The sequence below is a fragment of the Cetorhinus maximus genome, unplaced genomic scaffold (assembly GCF_964194155.1).
Source record: "Cetorhinus maximus unplaced genomic scaffold, sCetMax3.hap1.1 HAP1_SCAFFOLD_1571, whole genome shotgun sequence".
In the NCBI taxonomy this organism is placed as follows: Eukaryota; Metazoa; Chordata; class Chondrichthyes; order Lamniformes; family Cetorhinidae; genus Cetorhinus; species Cetorhinus maximus.
In genome coordinates this window covers 29,025-52,682 of record NW_027597511.1, presented here as the reverse complement: position 1 = coordinate 52,682, position 23,658 = coordinate 29,025, and the positions used below count along the sequence as shown (strand labels likewise).

General features: G+C 49.8%; 1 protein-coding gene across 1 annotated transcript in view; it reads left to right on the top strand.

Annotated features, from left to right (window-relative positions):
- LOC144676407 (nesprin-2-like) overlaps positions 1-23,658 on the top strand; it is a gene marked incomplete at both ends in the record, with an annotated part of 72,492 nt that overhangs the window by 20,351 nt on the left and 28,483 nt on the right. The window contains 7 exons of the mRNA XM_078536827.1: positions 3,360-3,504; positions 7,563-7,781; positions 9,332-9,591; positions 12,301-12,454; positions 16,855-17,010; positions 19,152-19,292; positions 20,411-20,593. Of these exons, the coding sequence (XP_078392953.1) occupies positions 3,360-3,504; positions 7,563-7,781; positions 9,332-9,591; positions 12,301-12,454; positions 16,855-17,010; positions 19,152-19,292; positions 20,411-20,593 (1,258 nt within the window). The remainder of the gene's footprint in view (positions 1-3,359; positions 3,505-7,562; positions 7,782-9,331; positions 9,592-12,300; positions 12,455-16,854; positions 17,011-19,151; positions 19,293-20,410; positions 20,594-23,658) is intronic.

Sequence of the window (23,658 nt, the reverse complement as noted above, 5' to 3'; positions counted from 1 at the left end):
CAGTACTGAGAGAGTGCCGCACTGTCGGAGGGTCAGTACTGAGACAGTGCCGCACTGTCGGTGGGTCAGTACTGAGGGAGTGCTGCACTGTCAGAGGGTCAGTACTGAGGGAGTGCTGCACTGTCGGAGGGACAGTATTGAGGGAGTGCTGCACTGTCAGAGGGTCAGTACTGAGGGAGTGCTGCACTGTCAGAGGGTCAGTACTGAGGGAGCGCTGCACTGTCTGAGGTTCAGTACTGAGGGAGCGCTGCACTGTCGGAGGGTCAGTACTGAGGGAGTGCTGCACTGTCGGAGGGTCAGTACTGAGGGAGTGCTGCACTGCCTGAGGGTCAGTACTGAGGGAGTGCTGCACTGTCGGAAGGTCAGTACTGAGCCAGTGCCGCACTGTGGGAAGGTCAGTACTGAGACAGTGCCGCACTGTCGGAGGGTCAGTACTGAGCCAGTGCCGCACTGTGGGAAGGTCAGTACTGAGACAGTGCCGCACTGTTGGAGGGTCAGTACTGAGAGAGTGCCGCACTGTCGGAGGGTCAGTGCTGAGGGAGCGCCGCACTGTCGGAGGGTCAGTACTGAGGGAGTGCCGCACTGTCGGATGGTCAGTACTGAGACAGTGCCGCTCTGTCGGAGGGTCATACTGAGGGAGTGCTGCACTGTCGGAGGGTCAGTACTGAGGGAGTGCCGCACTGTCGGAGGGTCAGTACCGAGGGAGTGCCACACTGTCGGAGGGTCAGTACTGAGAGAGTGCCGCACTGTCGGAGGGTCAGTACTGAGAGAGTGCCGCACTGTCGGAGGGTCAGTACTGAGAGAGTGCCGCACTGTCGGTGGGTCAGTACTGAGGGAGTGCTGCACTGTCGGAGGGTCAGTACTGAGACAGTGCCGCAGTGTTGGAAGGTCAGTACTGAGGGAGTGCCACACTGTGGGAGGGTCAGTACTGAGGGAGTGCTGCACTGTCGGAGGGTCAGTATTGAGGGAGCGCCGCACTGTGGGAGGGTCAGTACTGGGGGAGCACTGCAGTGTTGGAGGGTCAGTACTGAGACAGTGCCGCACTGTCCAAGTGTCGGTATCGAGGGAGTGCTGCATCACTGGAGGATCAGTACTAAGGGAGCCTTGCACTGTCCAAGGGTCAGTACCGAGGGAACGCCACACTGCTGTAGGTACCATCGTTCTGATGAGGCATTAAACCAAGACTCTGTTTACCCTCTCAGGTGGAAGTAACAGATCCCACGGCACTATAATGATGTGAGGAAATTTTTTTTTTTATCCAGAGGGTGGTTGGAGTCTGGAACAAACTTCCTGAGAGGGTGGTGGAGGCAGGTTCGATCGAGGTGTTCAAAAGGGAAATGAATTGTTACCTGAAAAGAGAGAATGTGCAAGGTTATGGGGATTAGGCAGTGGAGTGGGACTAGGTGGGATGCTCTTTCAGACACCAGTGCAGACTCGATGGGCTGAATGGCCTCCTGCACTGTAAAGATTCTGCGATTATGTGACGAGATGAAGAAGAGCAGGGAAGTTCTTTCCAGTGGCCTGACCAATATTTATCCCTCAACCAACATCATTAAAAACACATCATTTGGTCTTTAACTCATTGTTGTTTTTTGGGAGCTTGCTGTGCACAAATTGGGTGCTGTGTTTCCTACTTTACAACAGTGACTACACTTCTCTTTAGCTCTGAAGAAGGGCCATACCACGTGAAACATTAACTCTGTCTCTCTCCCCACAGACGCTGTCAGACCTGCTGAGTTTTTCCAGCATTTTCTGTTTTTATTTCCGATTTCCAGCATCTGCAGTATTTTGCTTTTACACTTTTTAAAGTAGTTGATTGGCTGTAAATCACTTAGGGACAACCTGAGGTTGTGAAAGGCGCTATAGTAATGCAAGGTTATTCTTTCATAGACTGATACTGTACAGGAGGCCTTTTGGCCCATTGCACCTGTGCTGGCCCCTCTGATAGAGCTACCTGATTAGTTCCACTCTCCCCTGCTCGTTCCCCGTATCTCTGTGGTTTTCCTTCTCTTTAAGGGTTTATCCAATTCCCTTTTGAAAGTTATTATTGAACCTGCTCCCACCGCCCGTTAAGGCAGCGCTTTCCAGATCACAACTCACTGGGCTTAAAGAAAAATTACCTCATGGCGTCTCTGGGTCTTTTGCCTATTGCCTTAAATCGGTGTCTCCTTGGTTACCGACTCTTCTGCCGCTGAATACAGTTTCTCCTACTTACTCCAACAAAACCCTTGCACGGTTTTAAAAACTATCAAATCTTCTCTTCACCTTAACACAAAAGCTAAAATACTGCAGATGTTGGAAATCTGAAATAAAATCTGGATACGCTGGAAATACTCGACACGTATTTGTGGAGAGGGAAACAGAATGACTATTTCAGGCTGATGTATATTTCCAGCATGTTCTGTTTTTACTTCTCTTGACCTTTCCCTGCTCCGAGGAGAATATTCCCAGCTTCCTCAGTCTCTCCTCATTCACTGAAGTCCCTCGTCCCCGGTCCCCTTCTGGTAAATCTCCTCCGCACCCTCTCCACATCCTTCCTAAAGTGCAGTCCCCAGAACTGAACATAGAGCCCGGCTGGGGGTCTGACCTGTGACCTGTACGGTTTCACATCACCTCAGGGGGTCTGGTTAAGCTCAGTTAGCGAGAGGTTAGCATTTGGCTCATGGTAACACCAGTGGAGCGGGGCTGAGGTAAACCTGGGCCCTGCGTCCTTGCCCTGCCCCAGAGTAAAGTCATCACATAAGCTGTGGCCCGGAAACCCTCAAATAATCAAGGGAGCTGCCTGGAGAAGAAGGATCATCATTTCCTTCCTTTTGTCCTCTATTCCTTTGTTTACAAAGTCAAGGATTCCATATATGTTTTAACGCCCGTCTCAATTTGTCCCACCATCTCCAAACATTTGTGTCTGTATAAACCCAGGTCCATCTCCTCCAGTACACCTTTAAAATTATAGCCTTGGGTTTATATTGCCTCCTACTGAAATGTATCAGACTTTACACTTCTCTGTGTTAAATTCCATCCGCCATTTGTCTGCTCTTTGTTTTTTGCTTTTGCACCAGAAAATTCACCAGAAAATTCTGTTGACCGTGTTCTGACTCACACCAAGTCCCGTTCCCCCATCACTCCTGTGCTCACTGACCCATATTGGCTCCTGGTCCGGCAATGCCCCCATTTTGCTTCTGCGGGGCTCCTTGGGATGTTTTACTATGTGGAAGGTGCTATATAAATGCATGTTTTTTTTGAAGGGTGAATGGCAGACTGAACGGAGATTCTCAGTTAAGTCCAATGCTTCCCTTGCAATTTGTCGTCTGCAGATTTTTAATGAAAAACTAAGTGAATTATTTCTGCTGCTTGGGCAGGTACCCGGAGAAACTGAGGGAATATATGACAAGCTGCAGGCAACTCTCAGGCTCCCTCGACACCCTGGAAACAGCCCTCAAAGACTCCGCAGCACAGATCCCGACGTCCTATAAAGCAGCAATTGAGCAAGTGGAAAGGCAGGCGGTAAAAGAATTATGTTAATCTGTGTCACACACCAGCCAGAGCTTCAGGATGTGTGTGTGGGTCTGCACCTGTCTGTGCCTCAGTCTGTCTCTATATCTGTGTCTGCATCAGTCTTTTTATTCATTCACGGGATGTGGGCATTTATTGCCCATCCCTAATTGCCCTTGAGAAGGTGGTGGTGAGCTGCCTTCTTGAACCTCTGCAGTCCCATGTGGTGTAGGTACAGCCACAGTGCTGTTAGGAAGAGAGTTCCAGGGTTTTGACCCAGCGACAGTGAAGGAACGGCGATATATTTCCAAGTCAGGATGGTGAGTGACTTGGAGGGGAACTTCCAGGTGGTGGTATTCCCATGTATCTGCTGCCCTTGTCCTTCTAGATGGTAGTGGTCGTGGGTTTGGAAGGTCCTGTCGAAGGAGCCTTGGTGAATTCCGGCTGTGCATCTTGTAGACGGTACACACTGCTGCTACTGTGCATCGGTGGTGGAGGGAGTGAATGTTTGTGGATGTGATGCCAATCAAGCGGGCTGCTTTGCCCTGGACGGTGTCAAGCTTCTTGAGTGTTGTGGGAGCTGCACTCATCCAGGCAAATGGAGAGTATTCCATCACACTCTTGACTTGTGCATTGTAGATGGTAGACAAGCTTTGGGGAGTCAGGAGGTGAGTTACTTGCCGCAGGATTCCCAGCCTCTGACCTGCTCTTGTAGTCACAGTATTTATATGGCTATTCCAGTTCAGTTTCTGGTCAATGGTAACCCCCAGGATATGGGTAGTGGGGATGTTGATAGATGGTAATGCCATTGAACGTCAAGGGGTGATGGTTAGATTCTCCCTTGTTGGAGATGGTCATTGCCAGGCACTTGTGTGGCGTGAATGTTACTTGCCACTTGTCAGCCCAAGCCTGGATATTGTCCAGGTCTTGCTGCATTTGGGCATGGACTGCTTCAGTATCTGAGGAGTCACGAATGGTGCTGAACATTGTGTAATCATCAGCGAACATCCCCACTTCTGACCTTATGTTGGAAGGAAGGTCATTGATGAAGCAGCTGAAGATGGTTGGGCCGAGGACACTACCCTGAGGAACTCCTGCAGTGATGTCCTGGAACCGAGATAACTGACCTCCAACAACCGACTTCCTTTGTGCTCGGTATGACTCCAACCAGCAGAGAGTTTTCTCCCTGATTCCCATTGACTCCAAAAACAATTTTTGTTTTTGTTTCAGATTTCCAGCATCCGCAGTATTTTGCTTTTAACCCATTGACTCCAGTTTTGCTAGGGCTCCTTGATGCCACACTCGGCTAAATGCTGCCTTGATGTCAAGGGCAGTCACTCTCACCTCACCTCGGGAATTCAGCTCTTTTATCCATGTTTGAGCCAAGGCTGTAATGAGGTCAGGAGCTGAGTGGCCCTGTCGGAACCCAAACTGGGCATCAGTGAGCAGGTTATTGCTAAGCAAGTGCCACTTGATAGCACTGTTGATGACCCCTTCCATCACTTTACTGATGATTGAGAGTAGACTGATGGGGCAGTAATTGGCCGGGTTGGATTTGTCCTGCTTTTTGTGTACAGGACATACCTGGGCAATTTTCCACATAGCTGGGTAGTTGCCTGTAGCTGGACTGGAACAGCTTGGTTAGGGGCGCAGCAAGTTCTGGAGCACAAGTCTTCAGTCGATGTCTGCATTTGTGTCTGCATCAGTCTGTGTCTCAATCTGTGTCTCAATCTGTGTCTGCATCCGTCTATGTCTGCATCTGTGTCTGCATCAGCCTGTGTCTCAATCTGTGTCTCTATCTGTGCCTGCATCTGTCTGTGACTGTGTCTCTATCTGTGTCTGCATCAGTCTGTGACTGTCTGTGTCTGTGTCTGCATCTGTCTCCAAGTCTGCATGTGTTTGCATCTGTGTATGCTTGAGTCAATGTCTGATTTTGTGTTTGGGTCTGCCTCTATCTGGGACTGCATCTACAGGTTTGTATCTATGTCTGTGTCTGAATCTGCGTCTCAGTCTCTGTCTGTGTCAAAGTCTGCATGTGTCTGTGTCTGAATCTGTGTCTCAGTCTCTGTCTGTGTCAAAGTCTGCATGTGTCTGTGTCTGAATCTGTGTCTCAGTCTCTGTCTGTGTCAAAGTCTGCATGTGTCTGTGTCTGAATCTGTGAGGTATATTAAATCAAACACATGGTCTTGTAAGGCAGTTTCATTCTAACTACAGGAATATAGGGAAGGGACAGAAAGACTCACCATCTAATCTCCTCGCACAGCCCAGGTAGTTGTACATTCTACCCAATCATCGACTCTCTCAAAGAGAAAGCAGCAGTGACCACCTGACCCCCAGCGGAGGTATCAGGAGAACTGACCAGTAGCAGCTGTTGAGTAACCCCCCACCCCACAAACAGATGACATTAGTGGAAAGATGAGGACAGGATGCCCTCAGAGATAGTGTACGGTAAAAGTGCTGTAGGAGATAGGAATATAAGAACAGGAAGAGGCCATTCAGCCCTTTGAATCTCTTCCGCCATTCAGTTAGATCACAGCTGGTCAGTAACTTAACTCCATTTCTTTGGTTTTGTAGCTCTTACTACCATTACCAACAAAAAATAATCAATCTCAGTTTTGAAATTTTCATTTGACTGCCTCCCCCCACCAGCCACAACATCTTTTTGGGGGGAGAGAGTTCCAGATTTCCACTTCCCTATGTGTGAAGAAGTGCTTCCTGACATCAGCCCTGAAGAGCCTGGCTCCAGTTTTAAGGTTATACTTCCTTGGAAGAAGATAAGCACTGGGAGCAGGAGTAGGCCATTCAGCCCCTCGAGTCTGCTCCGCCATTCAATGTGATCATGGCTGACATTCTGCATCAACTTCACTTTCCCATATTATCCCCACATCTCTTAATTCCATCACCACCTGAAAAATCTATCGACCTCTGCCTTGAATATTCTCAGTGACTGAGCACCCACTGCCCTCTGGGGAAGAGACCTCCAAAGATTCACAACTCTCTGAGTGAAGACATTTCTCCTCATCTCCGTCCTCAAAGGCTGACCCCTTAGAGTGAGATTGTGCCCCTGTGTTCCAGATTCTCTGGTCAGAGGAAAACATTTTCACAGCAGCTACTCTCTCAAGCCCCTTAAGAATTTTATATGCCTCAATGATGCCTCCAAATTCCAGGGAATATAGGTCTGATCTACTCAATCTCTCATCATAAGACAACCCCCTCATTCCAGGGGCCAGTCCAGTGAACCTTTGTTACATTCCCTCTAGTGCAGCTAAGGAGACCACAGCTGTACACTGTCCATCAGATGTGACCTGTGTAATTGTAGTAAGACATCTTTACTCTTATACTCCGATCTCTTTGTAATAAAGATGATCATACTATCAGCCTTAAATAAAAGCAGAACATGCTGGGAAAACTCAGCAGGTCTGGCAGCATCTGTGGAGAGAGAAACAGAGCTAATGTTTCGAGTCCGTATGACTCTTCTTCAGAGCATTCCAATGCTTGATGTACAGGGTCTCTGCATGTTAACTTTCTGTGACTCAGGCACCAGGACACCCAGGCCCCTCTGAGTGTAAACATTTCCTAATCTCACACTATTTAAAACGATTCTGCCTTTTAATTTTTCCCAGTAAACTGGATAACTTCACACTTTGCCATGATATATTCCATCTGCAACTTCCTACCCACTCGCCCTACCTGTCCATATCCCTCTCAAGCCTCTTTGCATCCTCCTCACCACTTAATTTCTAAGCTAACTTTCTATCCAAGTACGCTGATTAATATTACGCTCTGTCCCCTTATCTAAGGCGTTCATATGGATTGTATAACGCTCTAAACTGTGGAAATTGTGCTGGATTCCCACACCAGAGGAAATAGTTTCACTCTATCTACCCTTTCAAATTCTTTAATCAGTTAGATCACCCTTAACCTCGAAATATAAGGGAATACAAGAATACCTATGCAACAGCTTCTTAGTGGGGAGAGACATTCTCGCCTGGGAGAGGAGTAAGCTATTCAGTAAGTTCAAAACAATTGTTTTGTAATGTTGAAGTTGCTGTTTTCTTCATTGACCAAAGGCGCTGGGAAGAGAAATCAGTTCAATCGAGAAGAAGATGTTGGATCTGAGGGAGAGAGCCAAGGATTTGGAAAGGATGGGGGAAGCAGGCAGTGAGGGACCTGTCAGCCAGGCTGTGTCCAGACTCTGGGACAACTGGCTCTGCCTCCAAGGCTCTGCGAGACAGCAGGAATTACACTACACAGCCCTGAGGCAGGAATGGAAAACCATCAGTGAGCAGGTACAAACCTCACCAATAACCAACGGGAACGAATCATCAATCACACCAACACAGGCCAGTGACCCGGTACAAACCAGACCAACACAGGCCAGTGACCCGGTACAAACCAGACCAACACAGGCCAGTGACCCGGTACAAACCAGACCAACACAGGCCAGTGACCCGGTACAAACCAGACCAGCACAGGCCAGTGACCCGGTACAAACTAGACCAACACAGGCCATTGACCCGGTACAAACTAGACCAACACAGGCCACTGACCCGGTACAAACTAGACCAACACAGGCCAGTGACCCGGTACAACCTAGACCAACACAGGCCACTGACCCGGTACAAACCAGACCAACACAGGCCATTGACCCGGTACAAACTAGACCAACACAGGCCACTGACCCGGTACAAACCAGACCAACACAGGCCATTGACCCGGTACAAACTAGACCAACACAGGCCACTGACCCGGTACAAACCAGACCAACACAGGCCAGTGACCCGGTACAAACTAGACCAACACAGGCCACTGACCCGGTACAAACTAGACCAACACAGGCCACTGACCCGCTACAAATGTGACTGAAATAAAAACAGAAAGCGTTGGAAAAACTCAGCAGATCTGGCAGGATCTGTGGAGAGAGAATGAGTTACTATTCAGAAGAAGAGCCATATTGGACTTGAAACGGTAGCTCTCTTTCTCTCTCCACAGATTCTTCCAAACCTCTGAACATTTCCAGCACTTTCTGTTTCTCTTTCAGATCTCCAGCATCCGCAGTACTTTGCTTTTATTACAGGCTGGACTGACCGAGGCCTGTGACCCAGGGCAAACCAGACCGGCACTGCCCAATAACCAAGTATAAATCAGATTGACACAGGTCAGTAAGCCATTCCAAACTGGGCTCACATAGGCCAGTGTATAAACTGGGACTTGAACAGATAACTTTCTGACTGAGAGTCAAGTGTGGTACCACTGAGCTGACTGTTGAGAACGTCACTCCAGTGCGTTACTGAGGGAGTGCTGCACTGTCGGAGGGTCAGTACTGAGGGAGTGCCACACTGTCTGAGGGTCAGTACTGAGGGAGTGCTGCACTGTCGGAGGGTCAGTACTGAGGGAGTGCTGCACTGTTGGAGGGTCAGTACTGAGGGAGTGCCACACTGTCTGAGGGTCAGTACTGAGGGAGTGCTGCACTGTTGGAGGGTCAGTACTGAGGGAATGCTGCACTGTCGAGGTGCCGTGTTTAAGATGAAATAAGTTAAGCAGTAAAACAAGGTCCTGTTTGGTTGGCATCAAAGATCCCACGGCCGCTAGTGGAAGGGGAGCAGGGGAGTTGTTCCCGTGTCCTGGGGCCAATGTTTATCTTTCAACCAATGTCACTAAAACAGATTATCCAATATCACACTGCTGTTTGTGGAATCTTGCTGTGCACAACTTGGCTGCTGTGTTTCTTACAATGACTACGCTTCAAAAATTATTTAATTGGCTGAGAATCGCTTTGGAACATCCTGATGTGGAAGTTGCTATATAAATGAAGTTCTTTTCTCCTTTTGGCCTTCAGATTGACCGAGCTATCATCGTCCAGGACCATTTCCCCGATGATTTGCCCGAAGGTCCGAGGGAACAAGCTACAAAAGCTGAGCTCCTGGAGCTGGAGAAGTCCATCAGCCATTACCATTGTGACCTGAAGGACCAACAATCGGCTCTGGCCATCCTGCTCTGCCGGGTGACCAGTGTCCTCGGTGTTCAGGAGGCCTCGGACCCAACTCCAACCACGCCCATCCTTCAGGAACTGCGAGCGATGGAGGGCCGATGCCGGAGGTGAGTGAGGAGAGGCCCGGGCTTCGTTTCCGGGCTGCGGTGAGTGAGCTGCTCCCATCGGGTGTGCGATACTGAGCCCCACCCAGAGCAGGAAGATCCCAAACTTCATCCCTGACGGTGATAGCTGGGGATGGAGGAGTCGGGTTTGTGATAGAATTAGACCCATTGCCCTTGGGTGTTATGGAACTGAAATATCTGTGAAGATCTCAGCTGTAGTGCCGCCCTTGACACAGCACCATGTGGGTGTACCCACACCACCCTCCCTAACAGCGCTGTGGGTGTACCTACACCACCCTCCCTAACAGCGCTGTGGGTGTACCCACACCACCCTCCCTAACAGCGCTGTGGGTGTACCCACACCACCCTCCCTAACAGCGCTGTGGGTGTACCCACACCACCCTCCCTAACAGCGCTGTGGGTGTACCCACACCACCCTCCCTAACAGCGCTGTGGGTGTACCCACACCACCCTCCCTAACAGCACCATGTGGGTGTACCCACACCACCCTCCCTAACAGCACCATGTGGGTGTACCCACACCACCCTCCCTAACAGCGCTGTGGGTGTACCCACACCACCCTCCCTAACAGCGCTGTGGGTGTACCCACACCACCCTCCCTAACAGCGCTGTGGGTGTACCCACACCACCCTCCCTAACGGCGCTGTGGGTGTACCCACACCACCCTCCCTAACGGCACTGTGGGTGTACCCACACCACCCTCCCTAACAGCGCTGTGGGTGTACCCACACCACCCTCCCTAACGGCACTGTGGGTGTACCCACACCACCCTCCCTAACGGCGCTGTGGGTGTACCCACACCACCCTCCCTAACAGCGCTGTGGGTGTACCCACACCACCCTCCCTAACAGCGCTGTGGGTGTACCCACACCACCCTCCCTAACAGCGCTGTGGGTGTACCCACACCACCCTCCCTAACAGCGCTGTGGGTGTATCTACACCACCCTCCCTAACAGCGCTGTGGGTGTACCCACACCACCCTCCCTAACAGCGCTGTGGGTGTACCCACACCACCCTCCCTAACAGCGCTGTGGGTGTACCCACACCACCCTCCCTAACAGCACTGTGGGTGTACCCACACCACCCTCCCTAACAGCGCTGTGGGTGTACCTACACCACCCTCCCTAACAGCACTGTGGGTGTACCCACACCACCCTCCCTAACAGCGCTGTGGGTGTACCTACACCACCCTCCCTAAAAGCACCATGTGGGTGTACCCACACCACCCTCCCTAACAGCGCTGTGGGTGTACCCACACCACCCTCCCTAACAGCGCTGTGGGTGTACCTACACCACCCTCCCTAACAGCACCATGTGGGTGTACCCACACCACCCTCCCTAACAGCGCTGTGGGTGTACCTACACCACCCTCCCTAACAGCGCTATGGGTGTACCCACACCACCCTCCCTAACAGCACCATGTGGGTGTACCCACACCACCCTCCCTAACAGCGCTGTGGGTGTACCTACACCACCCTCCCTAACAGCGCTGTGGGTGTACCCACACCACCCTCCCTAACAGCACCATGTGAGTGTACCCACACCACCCTCCCTAACAGCACTGTGGGTGTACCCACACCACCCTCCCTAACAGCGCTGTGGGTGTACCTACACCACCCTCCCTAACAGCGCTGTGGGTGTACCTACACCACCCTCCCTAACAGCACCATGTGGGTGTACCCACACCACCCTCCCTAACAGCGCTGTGGGTGTACCTACACCACCCTCCCTAACAGCGCTGTGGGTGTACCTACACCACCCTCCCTAACAGCACCATGTGAGTGTACCCACACCACCCTCCCTAACAGCACCATGTGGGTGTACCCACACCACCCTCCCTAACAGCACTGTGGGTGTACCTACACCACCCTCCCTAACAGCGCTGTGGGTGTACCCACACCACCCTCCCTAACAGCGCTGTGGGTGTACCCACACCACCCTCCCTAACAGCACTGTGGGTGTACCTACACCACATGGAATGCAGCGGTTCAAGAAGGCAGCTCACCACCACCTTCTCAAGGGGCAATTAGGGATGGACAATAAATGCTGGGCCAGCCAGCGACACCCACATCCCGTGAAAGAATTTTAAAAAGCCTGTTATTCCTCAGGTTGGGCCTGTGAATGGGGATGGGGGATTGGGTGAGGTCGGATGACTCTCTTATTTCTCACCAGCGTCACCAACTACAGACCCTGTGCCAACTCGGACAGTGAAGTGAAGAGACCACTTTGTAAGACCCCACCTTCCCCATCCCCCCCACCGCCCATCGCCCTAAATCTGACCCTCATGGTGTGAACTGTTGTTGTCTGCTGCTCACTCTCAATCCCCTGGTTGCAGTGTTTGTGACTGTCTCCTATTATCTGACAGCTCGGTCTCTCATCCTGTGCAGACTGCAAACAGCCGATGGGTCCTTGTTTATTCCCTGACTAATTGGAAAGGGATTAAGGTCCTTATTATGTTTGCTGGCAGTGAGCAGGGGAACTTGTTCACTCATTAATAACAGGCAGAGAGCATCCATTACACGAGGACCATCCTCGCTGTCTCATCCCAATAACAGGGATCCCCCTGGCTCCCTCATTCACCTTTCCTGGGGCACATGCACTGCTCTGAATGCAGAAAGCGCAGGCGTGCATGGCCTCATACCCTGAACTCTAAGAGTCTCTGCCATTCAATCAGGGGGTTTGTTCTCACAGCCTGGAGCGGAAAATCGAGAAGAGCGGGAGGGACATCGAGGAGGAGGTGCAAGAGCGGGAGAAAACTCTGCGAGAGATCGACAGGATTGGGGATTGGCTTCAGCAAGCGACATCTCAGCTGGAGAACACAAAATTAGACAGCGATGGATCGGAGGTAAATACTGGGGAGCAAGAACAGGAAATGGGTAACAGACTGGAATCTAATCAAGGGGTTGGGGGTTTTTATATATAGAATAACAGATACCCAGGAGTGAGTTACAGACTGGAATCTAATCGAGGGGTTCGGGGGGGTTTATATATAGAATAACAGATACCCGGGAGTGAGTTACAGACTGGAATCTAATCGAGGGGTTTTGGGGGGTTTATATATGGAATAACAGATACCCGGGAGTGAGTTACAGACTGAAATCTAATTGAGGGGTTTTGGGAGGTTTATATATAGAATAACAGATACCCGGGAGTGAGTTACAGACTGGAATCTAATCGAGGGGTTTGGGGGGGGTTTATATATAGAATAACAGATACCTGGGAGTGTGTTACAGACTGGAATCTAATCGAGGGGTTTGGGGGTGGTTTATATATAGAATAACAGATACCCGGAAGTGAGTTACAGACTGGAATCTAATCGAGGGGTTCAGGGTGGTTTATATATAGAATAACAGATACCTGGGAGTGAGTTACAGACTGGAATCTAATCGAGGGGCTTGGTGTGGTTTATATATAGAATAACAGATACCCGGGAGTGAGTTACAGCCTGGAATCTAATCGAGGGGTTTGGGGGGATTTATATATAGAATAACAGATACCCGGGAGTGAGTTACAGGCTGAAATCTAATCGAGGGGTTTGGGGGGGGTTTATATATAGAATAACAGATACCCGGGAGTGAGTTACAGACTGGAATCTAATTGAGGGGTTTTGGGGGGGGTTTATATATAGAATAACAGATACCCGGGAGTGAGTTACAGACTGGAATCTAATCGAGGGGTTCAGGGTGGTTTATATATAGAATAACAGATACCTGGGAGTGAGTTACAGACTGGAATCTAATCGAGGGGCTTGGTGTGGTTTATATATAGAATAACAGATACCCGGGAGTGAGTTACAGACTGGAATCTAATCAAGGGGTTTGGGGGGATTTATATATAGAATAACAGATACCCGGGAGTGAGTTACAGACTGGAATCTAATCAAGGGGTTTGGGGGTTTATATGTAGAATAACAGATACCCGAGAGTGAGTTACAGACTGGAATCTAATGGAGGGGTTTTGGGGGGTTTATATATAGAATAACAGATACTCGGGAGTGAGTTACAGACTGGAATCTAATCGAGGGGTTCGGGATGGTTTATATATAGAATAACAGATACCCGGGAGTAAGTTACAGACTGGAATCTAATTGAGGGGTTCGGGATGGTTTATATATAGATTAACAGATATCCGGGAGTGAGTTACAGACTGGAATCTAATCGAGGGGTTCGGAGGGGTTTATATATAGAATAACAGATACCCGGGAGTGAGTTACAGACTGGAATCTAATCGAGGGGTTGGGGGGGTTTATATATATAATAACAGATACCCGGGAGTGAGTTACAGACTGGAATCTAATCGAGGGGTTCGGGGTGGTTTATATATAGAATAACAGATACCCGGGAGTGAGTTACAGACTGGAATCTAATCGAGGGGTTGGGGGGGTTTATATATATAATAACAGATACCCGGGAGTGAGCTATAGACTGGAATCTAATCGAGGGGTTCGGTGGGGTGGTTTCTATTTCGAGTTACAGGCTGCAGAATGATGACTGAATCCTCTGCTTCCCTCCTGACCCTGCTGGTATGTGTGTGTGTATGATGGGCCATCTCTTGCAGTAGGTCCCTGGGCAACCATCTTTCAGAGAAGGATGGCCATGAGATTGAAGATTCATTCGCTTTCATTCAGCTGAGGTCCTGTTTCCACGTTCGAGTCAGAGAGTGAATGTGTTGTTTTGTGGAGCGGAGGTGAAGTGGTCTGTGAGCTGCAGTCCTGTACCATTGTGAGCTGGTGTGTTGAATAGATGGAGTAGGTAGACGAGCTAGCTGTGCATATCAATTGAGCTCTTTTATTTTTGTCTGCCCTGCTGCCTCTAGCTTTGAAATAAAAACACCAGGAACTGAAGCTCCTTTTCAATTCATTATATTGAATTAATTTGATAGAGGAGAAATTGTTTACAGTGGCAGGAGGATCGGTGACCAGAGGGACAAAGGTTTTGGATAATTGGCAAAAGAACCAGAGGGGTAGCTGGGTAGAATGGGCGGTGGAAGCAGATACATAAAGTTATAGAGTCAGTCACAGCACAGAAGGAGGCCATTCGGTCCATTGAGTCCATGCCAGTTCCCTGTAGAGCAGTTCAGTCAGTCACACTTTCCCGCTCTATCCCTGTAGTCCTGAAAATTTATTTCGCTCAAGTGCTTAATCAATTCTCTTTTGAAATCATTGACTGTCTCCACTTCCACTCCCCTCGTGGGCAGTGAGTTCCAGGTCATCACCACTCGCTGTGTAAAACGTTCCTCCTCAAATTCCCCCTGAATCTCTTACCCAAAATGTTAAACCAGTGTCCCCCAGTCATTGTACCATCGTTTTTTTTCCTTGTCTACCCCCCCCGTACCCCTCTATCAAATCCCCCCTGTACCCCTCTATCAAATCCCCCCTGTACCCCTCAATCAAACCCCCCCTGTACCCCTCTATCAAACCCCCATTGTACCCCTCAATCAAACCCCCCCTGTACCCCTCTATCAAACCCCCCTGTACCCCTCTATCAAACCCCCCTGTACCAAACCTCCCTGTACCCCTCTATCAACCCCCCTGTACCCCTCTATCAAACCCCCCTGTACCCCTCTATCAAACCCCCCTGTACCCCTCTATCAAACCCCCCTGTACCCCTCTATCAAATCCCCCTGTACCCCTCTATCAAATCCCCCTGTACCCCTCTATCAAATCCCCCCCTGTACCCCTCTATCAACCCCCCTGTACCCCTCTATCAAACCCCCCTGTACCCCTCTATCAAACCCCCCTGTACCCCTCTATCAAATCCCCCTGTACCCCTCTATCAAACCCCCTGTACCCCTCTATCAAATCCCCCCTGTACCCCTCTATCAAACCCCCCTGTACCTCTCTATCAAACCCCCTGTACCCCTCTATCAAATCCCCCCCTGTACCCCTCTATCAAACCCCCCCTGTACCCCTCTATCAAATCCCCCCTGTACCCCTCTATCAAACCCCCCTGTACCCCTCTATCAAACCCCCCTGTACCCCTCTATCAAACCCCCCTGTACCCCTCTATCAAACCCCCTGTACCCCTCTATCAAACCCCCTGTACCCCTCTATCAAACCCCCTGTACCCCTCTATCAAACCCCCCCGTACCCCTCTATCAACCCCCCCCTGTACCCCTCTATCAAATCCCCCCGTACCCCTCTATCAAACCCCCCTGTACCCCTCTATCAAACCCCCCTGTACCCCTCTATCAAATCCCCCCTGTACCCCTCTATCAAACCCCCTGTACCCCTCTATCAAACCCCCCTGTACCCCACTATCAAATCCCCCCTGTACCCCTCTATCAAACCCCCTGTACCCCTCTATCAAACCCCCTGTACCCCTCTATCAAACCCCCCCTGTACCCCTCTATCAAACCCCCCTGTACCCCTCTATCAAACCCCCCTGTACCCCTCTATCAAATCCCCCTGTACCCCTCTATCAAATCCCCCTGTACCCCTCTATCAAACCCCCTGTACCCCTCTATCAAACCCCCCCGTACCCCTCTATCAAACCCCCTGTACCCCTCTATCAAACCCCCCTGTACCCCTCTATCAAACCCCCCTGTACCCCTCTATCAAATCCCCCCTCAATGTCTTTTTCTCCAAAAGAACAACCCCAGCCTCTCCAGCCTAACCTTGTAACTAAAATCCCCCATCCCTGGAACAATGCTGGTAAATCTCCTCCGCACCCTCTCAAGGACCCTCACATCCTTCCTAAAGCGTAGTGACCAGGACAGGGCACAATACTCTAGTTGGGGTCTAACCAGAGCTTTATAAAGGTTCAGCACAAATTCTTTGTTTAGTTAATCAGTGCCTGTATTGATGAAGCCGCAGATCCCTTCTGCTCCGCGAATCGCTCTCTCAATCTGACCTGCTACCTTCAAAGATTGATAACCATGGGACTCCCAGGTCTCTCTGTCCTTACAAACTCTCTTGAACTAAGCCATTTAGTCTATATTACCTCTATCAATCCCTGCTGCCAAATGTATCACCTCACAGTTCAATAGTAACTTTGAAAAGAAAATGAGATAAATATTTGTAAAGTAAAAGTTTGCAAGGCTATGGGATACAGCAGGAAAAAGTGACTAATTGGACAGCTCTTTCAAAGAGCTGTCCCAGGCACAATGGGCCGAATGACCTCCTTGTGCGTTATGACTCTGTGGTTGTGGTTTTCTGGTTGTTGGTTTCGTAAAAGCTCCTGCCTAGGGTCACAGTCCTGGGTCACAGGCAGATGCACAAGTTCACTTCCACTGTGTCGCCTGCAGCAACTCCGAGACACGCTGAATGCTCAGCGCCAAGCGATGGCGGAGATCAGCAAGGGACTGCGGAGCAGGTACCCGGAGCGGTACACCAGCATTCCCGCAGAAATCAACACTCGGATCCAGGAGACCAGCAGAGCGCTGGGAGATATGGAGGCAAAGGTGAGGCTTTCATGAAAGAATTTGTGTCTCTCCAGGACATCCCAAAGCTTTTCACAGGAAATGAAATACTTTTAAAAATGTAGTCACTGTTTTCATGTAGCGAAATGTGACAGCCAATTTATGCACAGCAAGATCCCATAAAGAGCAATGAAATAAATGGCTGGATTATCTGGTTTACTGATTATGTGTTCAAACCTTTTAACTGGGAAACAAGGGATGTGGGTGTCGCTGGCTGGGCCAGTATTTATTGCCCATCCCTAATTGCCCCTTGAGAAGGTGGTGGTGAGCTGCCTTCTTGAGCCACTGCAGTCCATGTGGTGTAGGTACACCCACAGTGCTGTTAGGGAGGGAGTTCCAGGATTTTGACCCAGTGACAGTGAAGGAACGGCGATATATTTCCAAGTCAGGATGGTGAGTGGCTTGGAGGGGAACTTCCAGGTGGTGGTGTTCCCATGTATCTGCTGCCCTTGTCCTTCTAGATGGTAGTGGCTGTGGGTTTGGAAGCTGTTGTCTAAGGAGCCTTGGTGAATTCCTGCAGTGCATCTTATAGATGGTACACACACTGCTGCTACTGTGCGTCGGTGGTGGAGGGAGTGGGAGTAAATATTCAAGGTGGTGGATGTGGTTTTCGGGCTGCTTTGTCCTGGATGGTGTCGAGCTTCTCGAGTGTTGAAGGAACTGCACTCATCCAGACAAGTGGCAGCACTGATCCGTGGCTTACATTTTACCATTGCCCAAGTTAAATGGTTTGTATGTCTGAGATTCCCTGTAAATTCTGCGCTGTGCAATGCTGAGCCATTCTGATTATGAAGGGTGAGGTCTGATACTAAATGGGGCACTAAATGTGGTTCTGCAGTTAGCCTCAGCTCCCCAGGCTAGGGAGGGGGAAGAAATCAGTCAGCTTACCTGCCCAAACAAAAACAAAAATACCTGGGTTCAAATCCCACCACAGCAGATGAAACCATTGTCGATTGTTGTAAAAACCCATCTGGTTCACCAATGCCCTTTAGGGAAGGAAATCTGCTGTCCTTACCCGGTCTGGCCTACATGTGACTCCAGACCCACAGCAATGTGGTTGACTCTTAACTGCCCTCTGAACAAGGGCAATTAGGGATGGGCAATAAATGCTGACCTAACCAGCGACACTCACGTCCCAGGAGTGAATAAAAAAAGTGAGCCAAAGGCCTATTCAATGTCTAGACATTGTGTTCGCAAACAGCAGGTGACAGACCATGAGTCAGGGCACAGAAGCCAATACACAGAGAGACTTGTTGATTCTTTCCCACCCCTGGGCCTTCGAAAAATCCATTCTCAAAGAATAGAGACAGTTTACCCTTGAAGAAATTTGTTTCTTTTTTAAAATCAATTGGACCTCACTGTGAAAAATAGAACATTTCAGTGAACTGATTGTCAGCAGCCATCGAGAGTCGATGTAGCCGGACAGGGTAGATTGCTAACTCCTTTAGAGCTGTTCTGGCTCTGGAAGTGAGTGTATCGATCTTGATTGCTGACGGTTTAAAACCTCAAACCTGTTTTCAAAAGGTTTGTTTTATTATTAGTGCATTTTTTGTAACATGTGGTAAATATGGTAAATGTGGTGACCTGGTCAGCACTAGTTTAGCCGTTGTCGAAATCCAACTGGGTAACTTTGCGCTAGATCCCGGGCCAGTGATCCCTCCCATGTCAGATTGCATAACGATGTGGTCAGGCCTGGGCCCTGATGTGGCCGCTTCCCCCCCGCATCCCCACAGTCAGTGGCTGATGTGACAATTGGCCACAGTAACAACAGAAGATGCTAGAAATACACAGCAAGTCAGGCAGCATCTGTGGAGAGAGAAACAGAGTTAATGCTTCAGAACTAGAGGACAGGTCATTGATCTGAAAGGTTAATTCTGTCTCTTTCTCCAGGGATGCTGCCTGACCTGCTGAGTGGTTCCTGCCTTTTCTGTTCATGTTGAGATTTGCAGCATTTGCTGCCTTTTGGTTTTTGTGTTAGTGACGATTGGCCCAGCTGTGCCTGAGAATCCTGCAAACCGCAGAGTCGAGTGTCGGTGAGAGGCGTCAGACGAGGTGAGGGAGCGTTGAGCAAGGCCGGACAAAACATAGCTAAACCTCAAATATTTCTGCATTTCCCTCACCAGCTACAAGCACTGGATTCCCAGAACACCCAGAGCCAGGAGCTGAGCCTCAGGATCGCAGCCATAAGGAGTGGACTCCAGAGTGTTGAGAGGATGCTGCAGCAAAGCAGCAAATCCCACAGTGAGGCAAAGGCACAGCAAAAGGTCTGAACAGCATATACCTGAAACACAAACCCACCCCATCAGAGTGCAGGTCCCCCTCCTCTCCTGAAGGTGCTGACTCTCACTGGGGTACAGGTCCCCTCCTCTCCTGAAGGTGCTGACTCTCACTGGGGTACAGATCTCCCTCCTCTCCTGAAGGTGCTGACTCTCACTGGGGTACAGGTCCCCTCCTCTCCTGAAGGTGCTGACTCTCACTGGGGTAGGGGCCCCCTCCTCTCCTGAAGGTGCTGACTCTCACTGGGGTACAGGTCCCCTCCTCTCCTGAAGGTGCTGAATCTCACTGGGGTACAGGTCCCCCTCCTCTCCTGAAGGTGCTGACTCTCACTGGGGTATAGGTCCCCTCCTCTCCTGAAGGTGCTGACTCTCACTGGGGTACAGGGTCCCCTCCTCTCCTGAAGGTGCTGACTCTCACTGGGGTACAGGTCCCCCTCCTCTCCTGAAGGTGCTGACTCTCACTGGGGTACAGGTCCCCCTCCTCTCCTGAAGGTGTTGACTCTCACTGGGGTACAGGGTCCCCTCCTCTCCTGAAAGTGCTGACTCTCACTGGGGTACAGGTCCCCCTCCTCTCCTGAAGGTGCTGACTCTCACTGGGGTACAGGTCCCCTCCTCTCCTGAAGGTGCTGACTCTCACTGGGGTACAGGTCCCCCTCCTCTCCTGAAGGTGCTGACTCTCACTGGGGTACAGGTCCCCCTCCTCTCCTGAAGGTGCTGACTCTCAATGGGGTACAGGTCCCCCTCCTCTCCTGAAGGTGCTGACTCTCACTGGGGTATGGGTCCCCCTCCTCTCCTGGACAACCCTCCAATCCTGGAACATGCCACAATGTGGCACTAGAGGGCAGCAATGTTCTATTTGTTGATCACAGGTCAGTTTGTTTGTTTCAATGTCGATGTCCTTCCAGGAATTGTTGATGATGTGCTCGAAGAGCAAAGTTATTCTGGGAGTGTTTCTGCCCCCTCGCTAATTCTGCATCTTTCAGATGTGAGAGCACAGAAAGTTTTTTTGGAGCTGACATGGTATAAAGGTGCAAATCATTGGTTATGTCTACGTAACGCTCTTGGTGTTCTGGGTTTAATCCCTCTTCCTGCTTCTCTTTTCCCAGAGGATCTGGAGTGGGATCGATGAGTGGTACTCGGTCCTTTCGCAGCTCGATGCAGAGGTACAGGAACTGGCAGAGCAAGATCCCGAGCAGGCTCAGGAACTGATGGAGAGTCTACTGGAACCATTCCAGCAGCACCAACACGTATCCCGCATGGCAGAGCACAGAACCGCCTCACTCAACAAGGTCACAGCCCATCGGCAACACCCCTCACACTCTGCATCATGGCCTCTTTCTTACTATGGACTATTGTCTCCTTAATGCAAGCTCTACCTGTCCTGGGAGTGTTTGATGGGGACAGAGTAGAGGGAGCTTTACTCTGTATCTAACCCCGTGCTGTACCTGTCCTGGGAGTGTTTGATGAGGACAGTGTAGAGGGAGCTTTACTCTGTATCTAACCCCGTGCTGTACCTGTCCTGGGAGTGTTTGATGGGGACAGTGTAGAGGGAGCTTTACTCTGTATCTAACCCCGTGCTGTACCTGTCCTGGGAGTGTTTGATGGGGACAGTGTAGAGGGAGCTTTACTCTGTATCTAACCCTGTGCTGTACCTGTCCTGGGAGTGTTTGATGGGGACAGTGTAGAGGGAGCTTTACTCTGTATCTAACCCCATGCTGTACCTGTCCTGGGAGTGTTTGATGGGGACAGTGTAGAGGGAGCTTTACTCTGTATCTAACCCCGTGCTGTACCTGTCCTGGGAGTGTTTGATGGGGAAAGTGTAGAAGGAGCTTTACACTGTATCTAACCCCGTGCTGTACCTGTCCTGGGAGGGTTTGATGGGGACAATGTAGAGGGAGCTTTACTCTGTATCTAACCCCGTGCTGTACCTGTCCTGGGAGTGTTTGATGGGGACAGTGTAGAGGGAGCTTTACTCTGTATCTAACCCCGTGCTGTACCTGTCCTGGGAGTGTTTGGTGGGGACAGTGTAGAGGGAGCTTTACTCTGTATCTAAGACCATAAGACATAGGAGCAGAAATTAGGCCATTCGGCCCATTGAGTCTGCTCCGCCATTCAATCATGGCTGATAAGTTTCTCAACCCCATTCTCCCGCCTTCTCCCCGTAACCTTTGATCCCCTTTCCAATCAAGAACCTACCTATCTCCGTCTTAAATACACTCAATGACCTGGCCTCCACAGCCTTCTGTGGCAATGAATTCCATAGATTCACCACTCTCTGGCTAAAGAAGTTTCTCCTCATCTCTGTTCTAAAAGGTCTTCCCTTTACTCTGAGGCTGTGCCCTCGGGTCCTAGTCTCTCCTACTAATGGAAACCTCTTCCCCACATCTACTCTATCCAAGCCTTTCAGTATTCTGTAAGTTTCAATAAGATCCCCCCTCATCCTTCTAAACTCCATCGAGTATAGACCCAGAGTCCTCAAACGTTCCTCATATGTTAAGCCTTTCATTCCTGGGATCGTTCTCGTGAACCTCCTCTGGACCCTCTCCAGGGCCAGCACATCCTTCCTGAGATACGGGGCCCAAAATTGCTCACAATATTCTAAATGTGGTCTGACCAGAGCCTTATAAAGCCTCAGCAGCACACCCCTGCTTTTATATTCTAGTCCTCTCGAAATAAATGCCAACATTGCATTTGCCTTCCTAACTACCAACTCAACCTACAAGTTAACCTTAAGAGAATCCTGGACTAGGACTCCCAAGTCCCTTTGCACTCCAGATTTCTGAATTCTCTCCCCATTTAGAAAATAGTCTATGCCTCTATTCTTCCTACCAAAGTGCATGACCTCACACTTCCCCACATTGTATTCCATCTGCCACTTCTTTGCCCATTCTCCTAACCTGTCCAAATCCTTCTGCAGCCTCCCTCCCTGCCTCCTCAATACTACCTGTCCCTCCACCTATCTTTGTATCATCTGCAAACTTAGCCAGGATGCCCTCAGTTCCTTCATCTAGATCATTAATGTATGAAGTGAAAAGTTGTGGTCCCAACACTGACCCCTGCGGAACTCCACTAGTCACCGGCCACCATCCTGAGAAGGACCCCCTTATTCCCACTCTCTGCCTCCTGCCCGACAGCCAATCTTCTATCCGTGCTAGTACCTTGCCTCTAACACCATGGGCTCTTATCTTACTGAGCAGCCTCCTGTGCGGCACCTTGTCAAAGGCCTTCTGGAAGTCCAAGTAGATAACATCCATTGACTCTCCTTTGTCTAACCTACTCGTTACCTCCTCAAAGAATTCTAACAGATTTGTCAGGTATGACCTCCCCTTGATGAAACCATGCTGACTTTGCCCTATTTTACCATGCACTTCCAAGTATTCTGAAATCTCATCCTTAATAATGGACTCTAAAATCTTACCAACGACCGAGGTCAGGCTAATCGGCCTGTAATTTTCTGTCTTTTGCCTCACTCCCTTCTTAAACAGGGGGGGTTACATTAGTGATTTTCCAGTCCTCTGGGACCTTCCCTGACTCCAGTGATTCCTGAAAGATCACCACTAACGCCTCCACTATCTCTTCAGCTATCTTCTTCAGAACTCTGGGGTGTAATCCATCTGGTCCAGGCGATTTATCCACCTTCAGACTTTTCAGTTTTCCTAGCACCTTCTCCTTGGTAATGGCCACCATACTCACCTCTGCTCTCCGACTCTCTTACCCTTTATATATCTAAAAAAACTCTTGCAATCTTCTTCTATATTACTGGCTAGTTTACCCTCATATTTAATCTTCCCCCTCCTTATTTCTTTTTTAGCTGTCCTCTGTTGGTCTTTGTAGGCTTCCCAATCCACTGGTTTCCCACTGCTCTTTGCCGCATTGTATGCTTTCTCTTTAGCTTTTATGCTGTCCCTGACTTCCCTTGTCAGCCATGGTTGCCTCGTCCTCCCTTTAGTATGCTTCTTCTTCCTAGGGATGAATTTTTGCTGTATCTCCCAAATTACTCCCAGAAACTCCTGTCATTGCTGTTCCACTGTCTTTCCTGCTAGGCTCATTTCCCAGTCAATTCTGACCAGCTCCTCCCTCATGCCTCTGTAGTTGCCTTTATTCAACTGTAATACCATTACATCTGATTCCAGATTCTTCCTCTCAAATTGCAGGGTAAATTCTATCATATTATGGTCACTTCCTCCTAAGGGTTCCTTCACCTTAAGCTCCCTTATCAAATCTGCCTCATTACACATCACTAAATCTAGAATTGCCTGTTCCCTAGTGGGCTTCACCACAAGCTGCTCCAAAAAGCCATCTTGTAGACATTCCAGAAATTCCTTTTCTTGGGATCCACTACCAACCTGATTTT